The 23,836-nt window shown below is 31.5% G+C and overlaps 2 protein-coding genes and 1 long non-coding RNA gene across 3 annotated transcripts; 1 reads left to right on the top strand and 2 right to left on the bottom strand.

Annotated features, from left to right (window-relative positions):
- Window positions 1-88: 88 nt before the first annotated feature.
- LOC145610287 (protein NUCLEAR FUSION DEFECTIVE 4-like) lies at window positions 89-4,813 on the bottom strand. The gene is made up of 3 exons (XM_081665608.1): window positions 4,373-4,813; window positions 1,415-2,307; window positions 89-881 (listed from the first exon to the last, which is right to left on the bottom strand). Exons 1-3 carry the CDS (start codon window positions 4,697-4,699, stop codon window positions 392-394), a joined length of 1,710 nt encoding a protein of 569 aa, XP_081521734.1. The 5' UTR covers window positions 4,700-4,813; the 3' UTR covers window positions 89-391.
- A 2,567-nt stretch (window positions 4,814-7,380) lies between these two features.
- Window positions 7,381-8,579, top strand: LOC145610138 (uncharacterized). The gene is made up of 3 exons (XR_014106220.1): window positions 7,381-7,597; window positions 7,771-7,820; window positions 8,397-8,579. It is a non-coding gene; the product is annotated as an uncharacterized LOC145610138 (long non-coding RNA).
- Window positions 8,580-17,369: 8,790 nt separating this feature from the next.
- On the bottom strand, window positions 17,370-18,343 carry LOC145612517 (uncharacterized). Its single transcript, XM_081667869.1, has one exon. The coding sequence runs from the start codon at window positions 18,234-18,236 to the stop codon at window positions 17,667-17,669; it is 570 nt and encodes a 189-aa protein (XP_081523995.1). The 5' UTR covers window positions 18,237-18,343; the 3' UTR covers window positions 17,370-17,666.
- Window positions 18,344-23,836: the final 5,493 nt, after the last annotated feature.

Raw genomic sequence — 23,836 nt, 5'->3', positions numbered from 1 at the left:
ATGAGTAAGATTACGTCTGTGAGAATAATGGATGTCGGCAACAGGAAATCTTGAAAAATAATGCTATCAGAATGATGAGGGATAGAGACCTGTAAATGATATATATCATTTTTACATATCAACATGAACCGTTACATCATCTTTATAAAAATTCAATAGCTAATTCATACAATATAACACAAGCTTAGTTCACACATAACTGTATAACACCGCTACCATATACTTTCACCGAATCACCAGCTAACACTACAGACGTACCTATATCTAATATGGATGTTGAGCAAGCAAAAATACTTTGGCGTACTAGACAAGCATACTAAATGATCTAGATTCTCACAAAAGAACAGAAAAAGGCTGTTGCAGACTCACAAATTTCAAGCTCTGGAGTATCTCAATTACTTGAACTTGTAGGGTGCCGGGAGGATCCTTCACCATACAGCGTTTGGTACACGGGTTTTAACCGAATGGTCAAAACGACACTCAAGATGGAGCCAATGCCACAAACACAAGCCAGTACAAGGAAAGTGATACGGAAACAGTTTGGACCGAAACAAGTGTGTGAGTTAGCAGATAGCATATTTACACCATACTGCTTTGAAACCTCGTGATCATATATGTACCCAGCTAGCAAACCTGAGAAGAGGAGCGCACCAAGAGGGTTGCCAATAGACATGAAGTTGTAGATTACACCGAAGTTCTTCAATCCAAACAATTCAGAGGCAGTGGGGATCATGATAGAGAATTGTACGCCATAACAGAGACCTAACATCCCGGTTGCCGCATAGAGGGTGCCCTTGACTCCCCAAGCAAATAAAAGGTACACAATTATCATGACTACTTGTGTGCATGTCAGCCAGATTGTCCTTGGAAGTGTCCTTGTCCTGCATATATAGAGAGCACTGTGAATAAATGCAAGATTATTGTACTACGGAGTAAGATTTAGACTCCAAGTTCATTATGTAACCGCAAATTATGCAGCCTCAGAGTTCAGACAAATTCTTAAAGGCAAATACTGTATGAAAGTCGATGTTTCACCCCAGAGATGTTAATAGAGGCCAAATGCTATTTTCTGATAGGTGCACCGTAACAAGGAGACCGAGTGCTTTTTTCTTTTTTCTGAAAGGTAGAGAGATCTAGACTAAATTTCGGTGGAAGGCTGGGCCAACCAACACTGCCTTTATGGGTCAAACGCTCAAACGAGTCAAACCACATAGTTAAGGGGATGAATGTATGACATTTGCCATAAACTCGATCATAACGTCTGCACCTTTCTTCACCTAGTTTATGCAGTCCGGTGAAAAGTTAAAGTATAGATGAGTGCTTGGTTCAGAAGGTAATACTCCTTGCTAGTGATAGATACATTTAGCTTTAGTTATACTATTATTACTACATAAATTATTGTAATGATACTGACCTGACAAAGTACTCTGAAACAGAACCACCACCTAGACGGCCCGCAAAGTTGAAAAAGCTGAAGAGGGTAAGGAGGATTGTTGCATCCGGCATTCCATATGCTATCCCAATCTGGGCAAGGTTATTAAGAACAGTTACCCCTGAACCAACTCCAACAAAGTATACCAAGAAAAGAAGCCAAAAATCAGCCTTAACAATTGCTTCCCAAAATGTAAAATCCTCCCCACGTTTCGGTCTCCTCTTCTTCTTTATGGCCCCCTCTCCCTCAGCAAGAAGCAGATCAATGTCTGATAAATCTTCGTTCTCATACAAATTTTTCAGATTTGCTTCAGAGGATGTCGGTGTTAACAATGGTTCTGTTTTTCCATCTTCAATCAAAGAATCGGTGTCTTGTGCATCATTTATCCCAGTAGCTCTTGGATTTGAGGGGAAAAGTGTCATCTTTAATGGGACCATAAGAGGTGCCATAAGGAAGAATATCATGACAGTAAGTATGATGTAGGAAACAGGACGACTTAGAGAAAGAAAATCACCCAAAATAGTAGTTGTGAGAAGATAAATGCCCAGAAGAGTGCTAGCAACTTGAATGAAAACAAAGTGGCTGTTTTCAGCAGAGCTAGCTCGGGAAGATGGACTACAAGGTCGTACAAAGTACATAACGAGAAAGCACAAGATAGGAACTCCAAGAGCAAGGAACAACAAGAGGTTGGGAGAGGAGCTGTGAAGAATGACACTGTATATTTCTGTATAAACAGCAGCACTTAAGCCTGAATAGCCTTTTAGGATGCCTGCAACTGTGCCTCGACTAACAGGGAAGTTCCTCATGTTGGTAACAAGCACTGCAGTGCTCAGCCATGCACTGCTATTGGTGCCAACAACGAGTGCCAGCCACAACTGCATAGCAAAGAAAGTTAAGTCATCAGCTTTAAGCTCTTTTTTAAGTTGCAGCAATCTCTTTATTAAGAATTCTGCTTATTTGTTTCTATATAAGTAAAAGCCCTAAAAAGCAATATCAACAGCAACAAGTGATGATTTTCAAGAGAACCAAGTAGAGATGGAAACTGTGATGAAACTAAGAGTACAGTAAGATTTATCTTCTCTACACATACAATAACTTATTTGACAGATTCCATCAAGAAATTCATCAAAGGCAGTGTGGCTAAGCAACTAGTAGCAAAATTTAGCATATAACATCTGCATGTCACATACAGCTTTAAATCATTTTGAAGTTACTTATTTCATTGTTCACCCTATGTATATGTATATTTTACTTCAAGTTGCCAAATTCTAACCCGAAAAGACATAAAACAATAATGTATTCTGGTTATCACCAATATAATGTACAGCAAACCTTCATGAACATATATCATAACTAACACATGCATTAATTATACGATTCAATAGCAATTTTGGTGGCAAAAGGAAGAGACCGAAAAGGGTGCAAGAACATGAGAAAAACCATTCTCTGATTTCAGCTTTGAAAGATTATTTTTAAAAAAAAAAAAAAAAGAACAGAGATGCTTTTCCTTCCAAATCTTTCCAAAATGGATATTTTGGGAGCCTTCCTATTATGTCTTCCACTTGGGCACTCTAACACCCACTTAATAATATTTCAAGCATTATTGCATCCATACACATTATTAAAAGTGAAATCGCAGTTTCTAGTAGAAAAGAGAGCTAAAGCCAAGAGAGTTGCACAAGTAGCATATTAAAAAGTAGTTTGAAATTCGCAAAGCACAAGCAAAACATGATTCTTGCTTATCAATTTATCTCTTTGAAGTTCAAATCAAACACCGGTATCATGAAGCATTTACAAATTCATATCTCAAAAGCTAATTACTATAAATTCTGCTGAACCTCTGACTTTGACCATAGTTTTCCTATGGAACAAGAAGAGGGGAACATATTTATAAACACACACATACATACACAGATTATGAGAAGATTAATTTCAAGAGACTTTTTTGTACATCCGAATGAACCACAATAAATTGTAGAAACAAGAAGCCGTTTATGGAGTAATTAAGGAAAAAAAAATTGCAATTAGTACAAGCTTATATACTTATAGAGTTCTAATGTCTGGGGGATTTAGCCAATGACTAAATATGCAAAAATCAAAGAAGTTCACAAGCTCTTCCAACTGAAAATAAAATCAATTTCAAAACTACAGAAATGGCACACTGAAATGCCGCCAAAATGCTCCAAATCAAATAAATTGTGTCAAACTTTTCACCATACTAAAACTAGTATATGTATTTTGGTAGTCAATCACAAGGATGTCAAACCCAAGAATATTTCCATATACGTAATTGAAGTGTCTAGGCTAAAACCTTAACAATACTATTCTGGTGGGTAATGCTAACAAGTCTGAATCATAACAAAGTGGAATGAAGTCAACGAACACACATATTGGATCAAACAATCCAATAGGAACAAGAGTCTATTATTAGGTGCAACCGAGAACAGATGCTCTAACATAATATGCTATTAATGTAGAGAAAGACACAATGATATGGACACCCTATAAATCCTCCCTTTAGTTTTACCCACATCACCAATATTGATGCCTTAAAATGCATCTCTTTATTTTCAAATAAGACCAATTATCACATCTTTACCAAAATTTCTCCTTAGCTTAACCCAAATTCTACCATAACCAACCGTAATACCTCACCAACCAAGACTTTTTGGACCTGACATTTAGATTTTAGGCCCATCATCACAAAAATATCAATAACCTAACATGGGGTGGCCAGCAATCCAGCAATGCCCAGATCAAATCTCGTCTACATTATAGCCCTTTACGTACGACTATATCTATTATCAATTCACATTTTTATACCTAAAAAGACATCCAATTTGATCCAAAAGAAGAACAAACTAATCAAAAAAGATACTCCAAAACTAGCAAAAACAATGCATCAAACAAAAACCCAAATAAGAAAGGAAAGAGTTATACCAGCCAATTAGGCAAGAACAAGACAGTGCGGCTAAGAGCAAGCCAAAGAACACCATAACCAAAGAAGCAGCAAGAAGCCCCAATAAAAAGAATAACCCAAGGTGGAAATTTGTTGCAGATAATCCCAGGAAGAAGGCCAACATTTTCACCAATGTCATTAGCAACTCCAAGCATTGTTAATTGCCTTTGATTAAAACCTAAAACTGATTTCAAAGAATGTGAATAAAGTGGGAAAGTATAAGGATTTCCTGATGCTATTTGAACCCATACTGCTGCTCCTAAACCCACCCATGGTGGTCTTTTACCCACTTTCAAGTTCATCACCATTAAAACTTGTGATTTCTGCTATGAATTTTTCTGGGTTTTGGGTGGTTTATTCCATTGATTTGTGGGAAAATGCTGGTGAATTTGAGTTGATTCTCAAAGATAGAAGAAGAGAGGGAAAGCAGGGGTAGAAGTGTAAAAGAGTGAGTGGGTTGTGTATGCTGTCTTATGCTTGTGAAGAATTAGGGGCCACCTCGGATCTTTTGAATAGGGACATCTTCAATTTCCTGTCCGTTTGTAGAAACTACGACTGTCTAATTGAGTATAGTCTTTAATGCCTATTGCTTTCTTGTCCAAGTCGTCCCTTAAAGATTTTCCCTTTTTCCGATTGTTTATAAAATGTTGCAACGGTTTTTCTTAGATGGTATCATTCTTAGAATTTGTTATATACATTCTGTACCGTACACCCAACTAATTCAAGATTAGTTTTTGTCTTAATTTGATGATTACGGTACAACCCGACTGTATATAACAATCTCTCAGACTTCTCACATTTCTTTTACTTTATTTATTAATGCTAATCATGTACGAACAATAAATTATTCACTTTTATAAATTAACTCTTGATAAAGTGAAAATAATGGATGATGTAAACTTCTGAGAATAAGAGAGTAATAATAATCAAACAATATAGTTGATTTAAAGGAGATATTTTTGTTTAACTTTAGATCACAATCTTAAAATCATGGGACTCTAGACAATTTAGTGGGTATCATTATTCATAAATGTGAAAGTAAGAACACTTTGAATGAACTGAGTGCAAATAACTTGCTTCTGCAATATACTTTCAGCGATCAAACATTGTGTGTCATACATAGTTGCTTAAAATTCTTTTTGGTATTAAGATTACTAAACTAAAAATATGAAGTATGTAAAATCTCACAAAATTACCACTTTTCACAATTGAAGATTTTATAAGGCGGTAAATTTTCTTGGAACATTAATTTCTCTTGAAATATTATGAACTTTTTCTTACATCACAACTTATTTGTCCATTGATCGTCTATTAAACAAGTCTTCAATACTACCCCTTAAATTAAACTATTGAAAATTGTACGGCTACACTCATTAAAATCCAATAAATCCAATTATTGTTTTAAGAATTAAGGAAGGTAGTCCAACATATAATCCTTAGTTAACTCCATGCAAGATGGCCCTACTTGGGTGAGTGACAAGAAACTTAAATTCCGCATCCTTTGGAAGTACATATGAACCATTGAACATCTTTTGCTTTTGCTTAAAGCATAATACTACACTTAAGACTAGAGATTTATAGGGAGAGAGACTCGTGAATATAATACATGAATGGAATAATATTTGCTTGTGTATTTATATTCCATTATTATAATTACAAATAGTGTTTAAAGCTTTAATTAAAGCGAAATTGACAAGATTAGAATTGACAAATGTATCTATCTAGGACATGCATTATATTATTCGATTTTGTAATGTCATTGAATTTGCGGAATATTGCAATTACTTTAAGCTAAAGAAAACAACATACACATACTATCAAAAATTATCGAAAGACATTTGAGACACTCCATTTCAAAACGTACCAAATTACCAATAGATATGTTGCACTATATTATCTATTTGTAAGATTGTTTCCTATCTTATGTTCTTAGGTTTTGTTAAAGAATAAACCTCTCAAGTGTCACCACATGTAAGTGTCCCACATTGGTTGAAGAAGAGAGAATTAAACACTTTATAAGGCTAAGGGGCTACTCCTCCTATTGCCATATGGTTTTGGGATGGAACCTCCTTGGACTTGTGAAGTGGATTCTCTCTCTTGGTTTGCGGGTGCGGCCCAGGCCCATGTTTAACAATAAGTGATGACAATTGTTTGAGAATTTTGAGGTTTTGAAGGGGGCATAGTTTGGATTGAGGTATGATTTAGATGAGAACAAGATCTGAGACCATGTCCTCTTTTTTGGTTTTTTTTCCTTGTTCTTTTTTATATGCAAATGTGAAGCCAAATTAAAGGTAGGCAGGTGATATGCATCACAAAACACTAGATTAGTTTAGGAATAAAAGTCTACAAGTCATCACATGAAGATCACATGCCAAATCTAACCTGATGAAATGGCCTTTGCTCATTCCATTTTGTCTTCATTTAACGAAAAGATCGGTTTGAGTTGAACGTACAAGTTGAAATTTTTTAAATCATTTCCGTATAACTCTGTTTGAGAATCAAAGAAAATCATATTAAGGACGAATAAAGTATAACTTTACACAGACTAGTAAGAAAAGGCAAATATAATATTTGAACGAAGTTATATGTATTTTTAAACCAACCCTAGGGATTCACTTGCATTGCTAAACTATTATTTCATGCTTATAAACTATAGGAACTAACAAATAAAAACATTAAGTTGGAGTTTTGGGAATCCTCCAAACACATTTTCTCACAAATTTGACAAGTTGTAGAAAGAAAATGAATATTTGGACTGGTACAGATTTATCACTTCTGAAAAAGATAAGCCCATTCAATTAGTTAGTATACATAAGCCCAAAATATGGCGTAGATATTTATTTGGTGTCAAAAAATAAACATTGAGATTGCCCTTCCTATTTGGGCTATTTCAAAGTCCAAATATAGCCCAACAAGAAGTATCAACTCATTAATTGGTATACACTAGACCCTAGTGTAGGTACCACACCCTACACCCCCCCCTCATAATCTCCCTCATATACTTTCTGCAATTGTACAATAAAAATCAAACCATCATTTATCTTTTTTCACTTTCTCTCTCCTCACCCATTTTCTGCATTTTCTCTCTCTACACCCATTTTCAGCATTTTCTAATCCAAAATTTTCAACAAAATTTGTGACAAATTATCCAAAAAAGCTGTTCAACTGCTACATGATTCAACAAATCAAGGTCGAAATTCAAAGGAGTAAGTGATTTTGTTCATATTTAATTCGAAAAAGAGTATAAATCCTAATTTTTATAATTTATTGTTGCAATTGTATTATAGGAACATTTACTATTTTTAGTTTTAAAACTAGTAATTTGAACAAGTACATTTTGAATTTTGAGTATGAAGTATTTCATTTTTTTTTATAGCAGTATGAAGGAAATAGCTTCAGAGAAGAACGCCAAAAAAAATCTGGAGAAAAGTAAGCATTAATTAAATTAGTTCGTAGTGGTTTTTTTAAAAAAAAAAAAATTATAAATGTTCATTTTCATTTTGATAAATGTTCATTTATATATTAGTATACAATCATTCACATGTTAATAAATGATTAATACAAATATTTATTTATAAAGTAGTACATAGTCAATGTAAAAATCTCCTATTGTAGATCAAGAACTTTTAAAAGATATTAAAACTTATGGTATAGATATTAACATTTCTACAATTCCGAGGTAATATATGAACATATATTGAATTATAAATGTTCATTTGTATATTTTAATCTATTTGAGTTTATATTTGACTTTATACGCCAAAATAAAAAATGTTCATTTTTATGATACGTTATGCACATTTATGAAATGCATAAATATTCATTCATGTGAGTTGAGAAACTGACTTGTGCATACTATGAAATATTTTGATCATATATGAAATTCATAATGTTCATTTACATATATAGTAATGTAAATCAATGTAAGTATTATACTATAATTTTAGCAATTTTTATTGAAGAACTAATAAATTATATCTGTACATTCTTCGGTTTTGTTTGCAGAGCGAAGGAAACCGTTTCAGAGAAGAGAAATAAAGATTATAGTTCGTAGTTATTTTTTTTATTATTTATTATTTCTTTAATTTTATTTTATTTTTATGAATGTTCATTTTCATTTTGTTAAATGTTCATTTATATGTTAGTATAACGTCATTCACATTTTAATAGATGATAAATGTTAATTTACGTATTGATAAATGTTCATTTTCATTATATAAATGTTAATTTACGTATTGATAAATGTTCATTTTCGTTCTTATTCATGATCAACTAGTAAATGCATTAATTTTAAAATGAATATGTGCATATACTTAAAATTTCATTTTTATACTACTAACTAAAGCACCCAATTATATCATGAATTAGTTATTTTAACAAATTTAATAAGGAATTTCAATAAGAGTGTGTGCTATGTTGTAGTTTTCATGGAAACGATTCTAACAATTACAATAAGGAGTGTGTGCTACCTTCAAAAATTTTCAATAACAAGTACAAAATTATAAATTTTATACATTTTTCATCTATAATAATGCTCTTTAATTAAATGTTCAATTATAAATAATTGTATGTTCATTTACAACTATTAATAAAATATGTTCAGTTTTGAAATATTATATGTGCAAAATGACGTCACTTGGGGAGGGGGGGTGTAGGTAGCAGAAGCTACACCGGGGTGTAGTGTAAAATTTTCATCAACTCATGAAGCAAGGGTCGGCCACATAAAAGCCCAATTAAGCTGTGTCAAAATAAAGCAAAGCAAGCCCGGTTGTGCTCAATTGCATTTTAGTTTATATCAAAATAACTCAATTGTGATCGTAATTTGAACCAGTTATAAGAACAAGTATACTATGGGCTTGAAATGTGGATGCAACACAGGCCCACCCATACCTGATGCGAATTAATTCCACTTTGAAGGAGGGGTGAATGAGATTCGAACCCGTGACCTTTGTGTCACGGGTTGGCTCTTGATACCATGTTAGAGGACCAACTCAACCAAAAGCTTAAGCTTATGGTTGAGACCCAGGAATATGTTTTATACTCTATCAAAGATAATCTTATACAAAATATATCCTAAATCTAAGATGAGAATATTCTATGGATATTCTCTATCACTATGTGATATCTTGCTAATCTATATTCAATGTGTAATAACACTAATAGTACATAGGCTTGGTGTAGTAATCTGATATGACAATATACTACTTTTAGATGAATTATTATGTTCTAAAAATTAAGGTAAAGCTGTGTTCATTATATGTTTACATTTTCGAACAAACTCTAATTTATCTTAAATTCTTAACCAATCATAGGAGCACTTTGTTCCTCATTTAAACATATCTAAATTATCTTAAACTTTTTTAGTTAAAAAAAATCAGACCAAGCTTGAATATCCCTTGTTTAAACTTAGTGAATTTCATTCACTTGTTTAATCACTAACTCAAGCTTATTCATAACTTCTTCTCCCTTTCATATATATATATATATATATATATATATATATATATATATATATATATATATATATATATATATAATAATAATAATAATAATTCATAAAAATATTATTATTGAATCAAATCATATAATAACAAATAAAATCCTCTTCCAAGCGGCCAAGCCCACCTCTTTTAATTTTGTAGATCGAACACTTTTGTTTTATCATAGGCTCCCACACCATACATGCATCAACAACAAAAAATTTAAGCTGCAAATTATTGATACATATCTACATTTAGATAGAGAGATATACAAATACATAGAATTATAGAAATATACAAATTTATTTAGGCAAAGACTTCATGCACGAACTCATGGGCATTGTATGACAACAAATTAAATTAATTAAATTCACTAACAACTTAAGAATTGTAATCATATTATTATCTTAATATAAAGTCATAACTAAGTTGGCAACTTGCAGAAGAAAACATGTTGCGTTTCTTATTCATGTGTTGTCAAGTAGAAAAAATATCCAAGAAGCAAGGATTAATAAACTAATCACCCTTAGCTTATAATTAATATAAAATGTTGGTTAATAATCCTATGTTAAAAGTACTTTACAAGCATATTATATACTTAGTACAACTCGTATAATATATAGTCACATCAAATATGTTCGTAGGAAGTAGCCAAATTAGTTGCACATGGACATGATATGAGACACCATAGTTTACCAGTCACATAATTAATAGTGATAATAATATTGGCATGCCAACTCATAGGAACGTTACACAAAAGACAAATTAAATGGCAAACTAAACAAACATACAAATAATAATAGAGGATAGTGTTTAAAATAAAATCTCCCTTCCCCTTATCCTGTTATTTGGGGGAATGGATAATAGTCTATCACATGGCTTGTCACCTTGTGCAGTGGATTCAGCTAGATCTCCCCATCCAAACGATCGTATGGGCAACTACCTAGCTACATGGAATTTTATCTTGTTACACTTTTATACCAATTATTATTATTTATTTTCCACGATCAAACCTCTCCTATAACATTGCGGATTAATTATACTTACTCTATTAGCTATAATAATAATGATGTAGTCATGAAATGTAACTCTTATCACTAGACCATGTATTGATCTAATTGATGATACGTATTAGGTTGCGCGGGTATGAGTAGTATGATTTACAGATTGTGAAGAATTGAAGATAATACTTCATATATACAATATAATATTTTATATGATCTTATTAATTTACAAGAATCTCTAACTTAACTAGAAAGATGTATGTGTCCGTGTTATATCATGTCTTATTTTTTTTATTATTTCCCAATGCATATTGAACATTGTTGATAGGAATCAAATGGACTAGTACATGTTTATTGGATCTCTATATATACAACAATTGGTGTCATTGCTTAGAGAGCGCAACAATACAACTAAATGCATTAATAGCAACGTTATTTTGGATGTATGTACCTTCCACTCATGTCCAATTAAGTTTCATATTGTTGCCACTAAACAAAATTGCAATAAAAACAAAAAATCTCGGTAGTTACAAGTAGAGTATGCTTTATTTTAAGATAGTTGCATTGCAATTTGCAAGTAGAATAGAAAAGATCATAGCGTACTATATATTGTAAATTTAAATCACCCAAACAACTAAGCTCGATATAGCTATTGTAGATTTTCTAAAATCTAACATTTAAAGGTATAAATAATTCGGATAAGCTTACCAACGCGAATGAATCAAAAAATGGGCGCCTAAGGGTTTAAGGGTCACTCTCAAAGATAAGCTTACTCATGAATGAGTCACACAATTGTTGTATTTTAGTAAATTGTAATAATTGCTACTATGTATAACTCTCTAAATGTACTTCATAAGCAAGCTAAGCAGCCAAGTGATGAAAATGAAAGTCCGCTAATTTTGGAAAATATGGGCGTACAATTTATATAGGTCAAGTGGGGGGGGGGGGGTACCCTTTGGGTGAAGGAATATTAGTAGGGCCACTAAATAGTGTGATCACCTTTAATTATATTTAATTCAACTTGTATAATTATAATTCAACAACTTATACATCATCATCTATTTCTTCTCTTATCCAACTTTGACATGATGGCCTAAGCTACCAGCAAAAGCCAAAACGTCTTCATTACTTCTATCTTCTTATCCAACCTTCTTTATTTTATTAAATTCCCTGTAAATTCAAATGTTCATTTTTCTTAACTTCAATTTGATTTATACAATGAAGATGATATGCAACACTCCAATATATGTGGAGCATTATCATTCTATGGCCTTAATATAATCGACAATCTATTTATTACTCCACCGTAGTTCATTACACGTCTCATCTAAGCCTTACACATATACTTACCTCGGTTAGCTTGTATAGTTGTATACTTCCTCCGTTTTTTTAGTTGACACCATTTGATTTTTACGCTATTCACAAACTACACTTTGACTCGCTTTTATTATTAAGCGTTAAAAACATGCATTGGCAACCATGATATCAAAAAAGTGTCAACTAAAAAAAACAGAGGAATGAAGTATATGTGTGTAGGTAAGAAATGAATATCACATAAGGTGAGAGGATAAGGATAAAATCCATGAAATAGTGCTAAATTAGAGAGAAAATAGAATAGAATGACTTGATTATTATTCATCAATAGGTAGAGTATTTATATAAAACCTACCAACATAAGATAGGAAACAATATTCCTAAAAGATATACTACCATAATCATAAACCCTAAAGATGTATTCTCTAAATATATCTTAACTTAAAATAAACCTAAATATATTATTCCTTTAATGATATCTACGGAAAATATATCAGACATATATTTTTCGATATCCCATATCTCTAACACCCTCCCGCAATCGTAACGGCAGTAACACGAACGTTGCGATTGGAAAATAGCCTCATAGAAGTTGAACGTACTCTCTTGACACTTGAGAGCCTAAAGGATGTAAGCTGGCCTAAGTAGAGTAACTCATATACTATGAATAGGTGATTGACGCAAATTTGTATATATACCAATATACCATAGAAGTTTAAAATAGGAAATCAGATTCTAACTAAGATAGTAAGATAATTTCGGTATGTAGCTACATCCACAAGATATATAAATAGATAATAAAAATTATGGACTATTCATTCTTTTTCGACGTTGTTATAAGTATTAATTACTACTCGGTATCAATTATGTACATGTTTTGCATGTACATCACTCATCAAGCAACAAATAAAGAAAAATGATACAATCAAGTGTTTTAATGGATCTTCAAAATAACCTACAAAATTGAATAGTTCATTTGACTAAAAAACAAAAGAGAAAATGAAGTGAGTATGCCTAGTAGATTAGGAGCTGGAAAGGTAGATATTTGGATCAGCGAAGTAGAAGATTCCCTAAAAAAGAAAATAAACTTAATAAAGTGACGTGTTAGTCATAATCCTACTCAGTAAGCATCAGCTTCATGTCAAAATTGTCAATTGTATCTTTTAAAGTCAATTTTTTATTCAGTAATTATGTTACAGTGTCCCAGATCTAAGCTTATGTGAATCTGTTTAGGTATAATTGGCTCCCTAAATTCAAAAAAATGATTGAACATCGTAGATGAGTAATTCACTCATTATTAATTGTAACGTTTTAATTTGTACGTGTTAGCTTAGCACAAGATTGAAAGAATAATATTTATAGTTAGTTAGGACATTTTCCGATTATTTACTGTAATGAACTGAACTGAATAGAGCTGAAATGAATTGTTTATGAGAGAAAGAAATTTAGAACTGAACTGATCAGAACTAAAGTAAACTAAACTGAAATTAAACTGAAGAAAACAGGCCCTTATTATAATTTTTTAGGAAGTAAGCTACCTCATCAATAAGCTAGACTTTAGAGATGTCTACATACTACAGCTATTATAATCACAATGTTGCTTATTTGCTTCCACACCATAGCTTGCAACAATTCTAGTGGGATTATAGATTGTCGTGCTGTTACTTTTTGAAATTAAAATATGTAGTAGTAAAATTCGAGATGGTTTTAATAGTGACAGTTTAAAGATAACGATTAAAACAAAGATTGTCCCAACTCCCAAATTCAAGATGTTCAAAGGATATATTTATAAGTTTTTTTTTTTTTTATTTTTTTGTAGTATTAAATGATATTTAGCCTAACATTTTTTTTTCTTTTATAATCTTTTCCCATTTGAGAAGAACATATAGAACTTCTTTCTTATAAAGCTTCTCTCTTTCTTATAAAGAAATCGGTTCTTTGTATGTGGCTATGTAGTAAGTGTAGTATATCTGTTATTCTATTGGTTTATTTTCTTACTAATCTTAATTAGAATATGTAGTATATATTTTGCTAATCTAAGAAGGTCTTACACTCATATCCAATAATAGCAGCCGCACATACTTTTGAGTTACGTCTATAAAATAATTGGCAATATTATCTCTATCTCATACAAATTAAAGTATATATACTTTAACGAGACATTAATTAAACTGTTTCACAACTTTGCCTAAAATTAACTTAATAGATAAGTTTAATCACATTTCATGTTCCTCTTTGCTTTTGAAGATTACAAAACTAGTTCAAGGATTGTTCTAAGCTAGCAAACTTTTCCACATTTACATGTGGCAATCCTTGAGCTGTGTAAATTAGAGGCTGCAATTGCTTAGCTATATTAAGTAACAATAACTTTTATCGGTAATATTTACAAATTGTGTGGTGGCTAAGCCGTGAGATATCAATGTTTTTAAAGTATACTAAAAAAATAAATATATTATGTAGACGAATTTTGATCAAATATAATACGTGAATACGTATATCTGAGTTGCGGAAAGAAAGTCCAATTGCATAAATTAGGATAGCATCAAATCCAAAAAGTGAGGCGATGGGAATAATCGTAATAATAATAATGAATTTGAGTATGAGATGAGTAGTGGCAGAAGCATGTAGTGTACTAGTGCCTGGCATCTTCTAAGCAGTACCAATACTGTTTCAGTGTTTCTAATGCATGTCATCGATAGTCTAATAATACTGTATGAAAATATTATATGAAAGACAAGATCTAAGTTTTTTATGTCAAAAATGCATGTGCATTTGACACAGTTTTGAAAAATTAATTTGATTGAATAATATATTATATTTTTATATATATGGCAGAGTCTAATGGCAAATATTCGCTTTATAGTTATATGACTTATATCAAAATATATAAATGCACTGCTTAACTCCTTTAATAAACCCCTTAAGCAACTTATCACAAGAAATTTCCTAAGATCTACCAGCATATAGCATTTTTAAGCAGTAAAAGTGGTTGAAAATTTGCCAAAAATTCGTGCATGTAAAAATTTCTTCATTAGCCACAGAGAAAAATGAACTATAGAAACCTTGGACACTTATATGTATTTGATAGAGTATAAAACATATTCAAAGGTCTCAACCATCATTTTAAGGTTTTGGTTGAGTTGGTCATTTAACATAGTATCAGAGCTAGCAACTTAAGCTTTTGGTTGAATTGGTTCTTTAACAGTATTACGTAGGCTAACATGCTACAAAGTACAAATTAAGTCAAATAGAAAAAAAAGTCATACCTAAAACGTGTTTACGATCAAACTTAATTTTGAAGGCCGATTATCTATATCGCTCAACCATCTTATGGGTCTACACCCAATCATAACAAATAACAACTACTCTATGTTTATGACATGGCTTCTTCATTAAGGGTGGTCAAAATTAGAAGTCAAACGGTCAAATTGGATACTTAGAAATAGTCAATAAATTCATATGTACTTTTCTAACCCTATTACACCTATGTGAAGTCAAAATAGTTACTATTCAATAGTTTGACTAAAATTTAAATTGATTTGTGTAATGCAATTATATAATCACTATTCACTAGCAACCCAATCTAGCCCATAGTTTATGATAATTTTCTTAACAATGAGTCCATAACTAGGAACGATGTGTTTATAAATTGGTGTGCTAATAGTGATTTGCAATAATTGATTCTTCTTAAGCATAAAGTTTCTTAGGTTGAAAGCGTCAAGGTCTCCCACCCAACTGCCCTTATCGAATGGGTCAAGTCCAAGAGAATTGTCCCTTTGACTTCTAAAATATGCCCATTTTACTTTTTAATCTTCCATCAAAATATGAGCAACTTGATCAATCTTCTAGACTTTACTTTAGTTCCTTAATTCTTTTGTAGTTGCATACACAAATCACTACAGAGTACTTTACATTTAATTTAATTGAACTTTAGTATGTTAATAGAAAAATACTATACTTGTTCTCCAAGTGTTTTGACTTACAATACCGAGTGATTACCAATAAGACAATAAAGATTTCTAATTCTACAGGTAATTTCTTACTTATTTCCATTACTATAACTTATTAATAATATGAGTACTATGTAATACGAGTATTATCTTATAGAGACTTAACGTAACGGTAATTATTACTTAGGTCTTCAGTCATAACTTTTGTTAGTACACTATAATAATTTTTATTTTTTGGTACTAGTCTAAAGGCCTGTTCATTTCAACTTAATTTCAATTCAGTCTAATTTAATTCAGTTCAGCTTATGATTACCTTCTCTTATAAAATATTTATTTCAGCTCTATTCATTTCAGTTCAACTCCAATCAGTTCAGTTCAGCTCAATTTAGTTCATTTCAACTCCAATCAGTATTTTAGTTCAGTTCAGTAAATGTAAACCGATCCTAAATATGCATGACAAAATCACACATAATCAGTATAATTAGTGAAAATATTTCATTTATACGTTCCTCTTATAGCTTCTTATATATAATTCTTAACATATAACATTTTCCTATTATTGTGCTTAGTCCGTCTCAAACTTATCCTTATATTATTACTTAAAATTATTTAATGTAAATATTGTACTTTGGTATTAAATTTTATACTCCTAGATGACTATGATCCAGCTGTGTAGTGGGGTAGTGGCACTTAAATTCATCAATCATATGGTCCACTTCCAACTAGATTAGTTTAATTCGATCCTTAATCATATCCTTAAAATTTTAATCAATCTTGTCTTGGTTGGGAAGACTTCCTTATCAAGACAACCATTATTTTTCTGTGTCCCATTTTCGTCCCAAATTCCATTGTACAGGGTCCAACATTTCCAACTCCACTTCCATTTTTATTCAATTCCACAATAATACAGTCTTAATAATAATATTCATAATATTCCCTGTTTACACAATTAAAAAAAAAAGGTTAGAAATTAATCAATTAATAATAAAAAATTAACAAATAATAAACCAAAATTAATAAAGATGTATACAAATACCTCACATAACGGAGCAGACGAGTAACACCAACGTAAACGGAGAAGTTTAACGGGACTGAACGGAACGGGACGGAACTGAACGAATGAAACGGCGTCACTCACATCACATCCAAATCATAAAACGACGACGTAATTGACGATAATTGAATCTGATTGAATTTGTCAAAAATTAAGTTAGTTCGCTTAAAAAAAGATTAAAATTAAAGAAGTCCTTGTTAAACTGTCCAAAAATTCTTCAAGATTTTTTTGTTCTTAATTCGATGATCATACTGTAATTATACTGCCATCATACTATACTATTGGTATATATACACAAATTTTCTCAATTTGTCCAATGTTCTTCTGAATTTCTTCTTCTGGAGTCATCTTCGATCGTCAGAATCGCGAAACTTCTTCCACCACCGGAAAATCTAGAACATTCTGAGAAAATTTCCCCCAATTTCTCCAAAAATTAAAAAACCCTAACCCTAATTTTAACTCAATTGCAAATTTTATGCAACAGACACCATTGATAACCTGCTTTTTCTAGGCTGAAAGTCACCTCTTCTTTTTTGTTGATGTGAAGAAGGACGAATCAAAGCAGCCAAAGCTCGTTTCACCAAATCACCTTCAACAGTTCCGATTCTCACCAACGAGTTCGTCATCGCGGACCGCCGAGCGAAGAGCCGGTTCGACTGGTACGGCTGAACCGAAGCATTCCGGTTCGGAGCATTCTTGTGAAGACTACACCTGAATGAACCAGGATGATTCGTCGGCGAACACATACAGCTCTTCTTCTGACCGGTTGTAGCCGGTTGACGTCGTACCGACTGAGTAGAAATCGAACGGTTGGGTGAAACTGAACCGGAATTAAATCGGACCGCTGACGAAGGCGATGAACCGGTGGAGTACAGGTTGACGCGAGTAGGAGAAGCTGAACGTTGAAGGAAGCTTCGAGAAGTGAAAGTACTGGAGCTTGAAGAAGCGAATACTGAAGCAGAAGACGATGTCGTTTTGGAACCGAATCTTCCTGAAGGTGAGTGAGACCTTAGGACTGGTCCGCTTGATCGTCTTGCCGCCATTTTTGTTGGTTTTTAGAGAGAGAAAATGTGAGTTTTTTTTAGAGAGAGAAAGGCAAGAGAAGAAGAGAGGAGAGAGAAATTCTTGTAAGCTGCGGTTCGCTAGCTAATTTGGCAAACCGTGCTTTACTCGAGCCATCTATTTATAGGAGGATGTCAGGGATTTTCTTTTTCCTTTTTTTTTTAAAATGGGTGCTTTTTTATTAAATTAAATTAAAAATTAAATTAGAGGGAAATTGGGTTAGAATTTGTTAGACCTAACTAGAGTTGAGTTAGCTAAGCGGTGGGTTAAGGTGAGGATAGGATATTGAAGAATGAAGATGGTGAAGTCTGTGGGCAACAGCCGAAACGACATTCGATTGTTACGTTTTATTTTACAGTAGATTGGAATGCCCACGGATTTTATCATCACATCTCTTTTTAAAAAAAAAAATTACTTGTAAAATGTTACTTTCTCCATCTATATTTTCGCAACATACAACTTTTTATTTTTAAAAATGTTTAGAGAGTAACAAGTGCATGGTGAGAATCGATCCCAAAATTTCTAAAACCAGGAGGAAAGCTCAACCACTTGAGCTATCTCTTACTCTCAAACACATAACTTTAATACACAATCTATAAAAAAAAAAAAAAAAAAATAGACTATATAAATGGAAAAATTAATTGACAAAATTTTACTTTCGATACAAAGAAATTGATCAATAACTATGATTTAAACTGTATAGCTTAGAGCTTGTTCTGATTTGCTGAAATGAGCTGAACTGAATTGATTGGAGCTGAAATGAATTGTTTATGAGAGAAGTAAATTAAGAGCTGAACTGAACTGAACTAATTAGAGCTAAAATGAACTGAACTGATTACAGCTGAAATGAACTGAATTGAAATTAGGCTGGAGAGAATAGATCCTTAATTCATACATTTATATAGTTTATTCACTCTTTAGATATGTGGGTCAAAAAGGTATATTGCAAGTATTTAGAATAGAGAAAGTACATGTTAAACAGTTAAAGGGAATTGTTAGGCTTGTTTAGTTTACCTTATTTTTACTTATTTCAGAAAAAATAAGTTCATATCAGATCAAACATAAAAATAAAAAATAAAAAAAAGTCCAGATGAGATCATCATTTTATGTGCAATTTTTTATCGCTAAACATCTTCAATTTCGTAATGAGAAAAATTATGAAAATTACATACTAATAGTATACACATTATAAGGAATATAACAAGATTCCACTTTATATATTTTTACCTTACTAATTATCGTACACTTAATGTTAAAGAATGGTCAAATTAAACAGTAAAATAAGATCAGACCATACTCGACCAGATCCGATAAGAAAATATCAAGTGAACTAAATAGGGCCTTAGCCTTATAATGTTATATCATGTAACTAATTCAAAGTACTTTGATATGTATTTGAAAGTATGGGGGGGGGGGGAAGGATAAGAGAACTGTTAGATTATGTCTAGTGTGTATAATATTAGCTTGTAATTTACTAATGTATCCTTAGCCTAACTCTAGCATACACTCTTGAATATATATTGATGTTTAATCAATGAGAAAAGCACGACAAATATTCTTATATTCTCCCAAAAACCTCAAGGTCGTGAGATGTAAACCTTACAACTAAACATTGTACAAATATTGCATTGGCTGATGATGAATTTGTCAGGCGAGATAATTATTTACTATTCTACAGTACCACTGTAATCACCAATTTTATACGTACCGTATTTAGTGATCATTTACACGTATTTTCCAAATTTAAAATTAAACAATTTTTACAGTATAAATACTACATCCGTTACATATTATTTGCAACGATTAGACATTTTCTCTCTCTACTTTATGTCAAATCGTTGCAAATAATATGTAACGGAGGTAGTATAGGAAATTGCCAGATTCGAGTATGGAAGGCCACGTGTGGGAATCTAAGGAGGAAAGAGAATGACAGCGTTCCAGCAGTGTAGCTAGCTTTGTACACTTGGACATGATGTGTGACTGCTGCAACTTGTGTTGCCTATTATTTCACTGACATATACGGGCTAAATTATTCCCTTAAACAAAAAAATAAAATAAATTCAGTACATAGTAAATCAATTACTGTATTTTTTAATAAAACAAAGTACGCGTAATTTAAATAAGTTACGTATCCTCTACGAGTATCAACATTTCTTACTACTTTTAGTATTTTAAAATGATGAGCTTAAATTACAGTTTAACACAATTATTGCACACACATACTCTACATATATTGCTAGATTGCCTGATATAATTTCACTTGGCAATTTGAGGGACATGAAAGTTACTGTACATTTTTAAGCTAAGAATTCTATTCAAATCTATATAATCGAATTGATATTATCGTTTCTTGCACTAGATTTAAACATAAAGGAAGTACTATATAAATGATCTTATCTATTTTTTATGGGACAATTAAGATCGCATCATTACAATTCTTTGCTTCACATTCACCCAAGCTAAGAGAAAAGAAAAAAAAAACATTATATCTTTATTCATATTTGTATAAATTTATAGTATCCATTATCAACAAGATTTTACTAAGTATCAATAAACACTGTCGTGCCGACTTAATTGCATTTCACAAGCAATCACGAGTTGTGGGGTCAAACCTAATAGGGCTATGTACTTTGAGTTTGATGTAGAAATTTCATTTCGACTTAATAGAGTATGGTATTTGATCTAAAAGAAAAGATGATAAGTTTTTACTTCCAAGTATAGATAAAAATATACGGAGTAATGTATAAGAATAAGATCTTTATTAGATCCTTATTAGACAACAATCTCGGAAGTTAAGTGTTCAAGCTAACTACCATGACCCCTAATAAATCCCATTTAATAAACAAAAATAAAAATAAAAATGAATTCATTAAGTGCACAAATCATGTAGAATAATTGGACCACAAATAAAGCATATAGTATACTTAATTAACACCTAAAACATCTTATAATTGTATGCATGATTGCCCAATCCCTATAATTTTGGAAAATTCATGAACAATACGAGAAATTTATAGTCTACGTGACAGCACCTTAATATAGTATTCGAGTTTTCGAATTCATAGGTAGAGAATCATTTTCCAAGAGCCAACCAAACGACTAAGAGATTCCACAAATCATGTGATGGTTCAAACTTCCAAGAACAATTAAACATACATCCCATTCCACAAATCACATAAGGCCACCTTCAATATGCTCCAACATTATTGTGCCACATGTCCCCAAATATTGCATACCAATGCCACAACTACACATGCTCCCTTTGCTTCCAAACGATAGATGCTTCAGTAATAGTTTTGATTATAGAGGTCAAACTTTAACCAAGAATTCTTACCAACATGCAAGGGAAAGCCGGAAAGCATAGTTATGAATGATACAATTTCTTGTTAAAATCGTATCGATATGTATTTTTCATGAATATTTTACGATTTTATATTATATAATTAGAGATACTGATGAGTGATGATTAGATAATTGCATTAAAATATGTGAAACAAATGAGTACATCAAAAGAAAAGTGAGCGAGGGAGGAGTACTTATTATTCTCATTCATCGATACTTATATATTATACTTAATGTCATGAATATTCACTAGCTTAGTAGTTCATAAATGCATGGAAAAAAACGTTAAACACCATTGATTCATATGATTAACAATCTTTGAGAATGTGTTTATCATTTGCAATTTCAAGTTAATACTATCTCGTTCCTTAGTAGGCATAATAAGAGCAATCAAATGATTTGGTGGTTCAGTTCAGCAAAAAAAACAATTTTTCTTTCCTTTTCTTTTTTTTAGAAAATATTAAGATTAATAAATTGAAATAAAGTAGATAGAGCTTAATCTATTTGTTTATTGTATTATTGCTAATCAAATAACTTTAGAGTATTTTATTATTATTAGATTATTGTATGTCTGTGTAATTTTCTGTTACCAAACAATTATTAACATTATTAAGAAAATAATATACAATATTATATAACATAGATCGATCATTAACAGTTTAGCACCAACTAACATAATGATTCAATATTAATATTAATGTTCATATATTCTTGATCTTGTATAGATTTGAATGGTTTAAAAAAAGTTTCATAATAGAAAAAGCTTGTTAGGTTGTTCCCTATGATTCGAACATTCAGATGCAAATCTTACAAAGAAAAGCACTTGAAGGGGGCCGTTAGTTTCAAAGTCGGCCACAGTTATTATTAACAAACCATTGGAAATTGGACTACTTGTTATCAACCACTACTACTAGTACAATATTTAGCAAAACAACATCAATATTTTGTTTCATATTTCTGGCTGCTTTCTATATTATTGTCCATTTCTGGCTCTATGAAAAAGACTATAAGCAATCGCCACGTAAAGCTAATGTGGCTTCTCGTCATTTAGTCGTGTCAAGCGCTAACTAGGGTAGTCGCTATTTTAATTTGATGGATCAATTCGGCAAAAGATGATTATTCCATCAGTCCCAAAATAATAAGCAATATTATTATCAATCTTATTATCGCCCTATTTTAATAACGCCACTTTTTATATTATGTAATTAGTTAAAGTTTAGACTTCTCATATTACCTTCAAAATACCTCTAGATTGCCAAAGAGAGGGTAAATTAATTGGCATGTAGGAGTTTTGTCTTTAAAGGTTTAGCTAAATTACTACTCCGTATAAGGTCTTAATATGAAACGTGGCAATATTTTGAGGAAATAATGGAGGAAATTTCTGAGGATTGACTAGCTAAGTGCATGTATATATTATTAGGGGGTCTGAATAAAATTAATTAAGGTATGAATGCTAATTAAGCATATGTTCTGTTTTTACAATCTTCAATCACAATAAAGGGAATAAGTGCTTCAAAAAAAAAAAAATAAAAAAAAATAAAAAAAAATAAAAAAAAAGGGAATAAGTATATATATATATGGATGAACCTTCTAGCTTATTTCATTCATTTAACATTATATTTATAATTTTGTACTTGATCATTTAACAATTAATCAGATTCTTGTCAATTCAAGTAATATTCGTGTGAGTTGTCTTGCATATATATGCTCCCTAGCTAAGTGACCTAATTAATCTTGAATTTAGGTCACTTTAGGATGTTCCAAAATCAATACGTACTTGGTACTCTTATTGAAAATTCTCCAATGCTATTTACTACAAACATGGGTACTATATTTTTTCGTTACTTGATTTTTTAATAACTTGTTTTCAAAGTATTTAGATATACATTATAATCGATTATTTAGATTTCATTAGGTTTTGATACAATTTGTTAGTATCATTTTTCATATAAAACTAGCTCAATGATCAATATAGGGTTTTTTTAATCGAGTTAAGTTTATTTCAAGTCAAGATTGATTTGTACTATCAAGTATTAGACCATGTACATCATTGTTAGCCAAATTTATAAATTGGATCTCGCTAAATAACCCCTCGAGGCGTTAGATAACCCTTTAAAATAGTTCATAAAATGGTACTCCGTATTAATTTGAGAATATATGTCAAAATCATGCGTTGATTAGTAGTGTAAATAATGTTTATTTTTAATTAATAGTTTTACTTTTAATTATCTTATATAAC

The sequence above is a fragment of the Chenopodium album genome, chromosome 24 (genome assembly GCF_948465745.1).
Source record: "Chenopodium album chromosome 24, dcCheAlbu1.1, whole genome shotgun sequence".
In the NCBI taxonomy this organism is placed as follows: Eukaryota; Viridiplantae; Streptophyta; class Magnoliopsida; order Caryophyllales; family Amaranthaceae; genus Chenopodium; species Chenopodium album.
Note: the sequence above shows the minus strand (reverse complement) of the source record. Positions and strands in the feature narration are given on the sequence as shown.

What these genes read in the sequence shown, in the direction of transcription:
- LOC145610287 (XM_081665608.1), bottom strand. Translation starts at nt 4,699, where the DNA reads ATGGTGATGAACTTGAAAGTGGGTAAAAGACCACCATGGGTGGGTTTA. An exon ending in TGTTCTTGCCTAATTGGCTG is followed by an intron (nt 2,308 to 4,372) that starts GTATAACTCTTT and finishes TTTGCTATGCAG; the next exon opens with TTGTGGCTGGCACTCGTTGT. An exon ending in GTTTCAGAGTACTTTGTCAG is followed by an intron (nt 882 to 1,414) that starts GTCAGTATCATT and finishes CTATATATGCAG; the next exon opens with GACAAGGACACTTCCAAGGA.
- LOC145612517 (XM_081667869.1), bottom strand. Translation starts at nt 18,236, where the DNA reads ATGGCGGCAAGACGATCAAGCGGACCAGTCCTAAGGTCTCACTCACCT.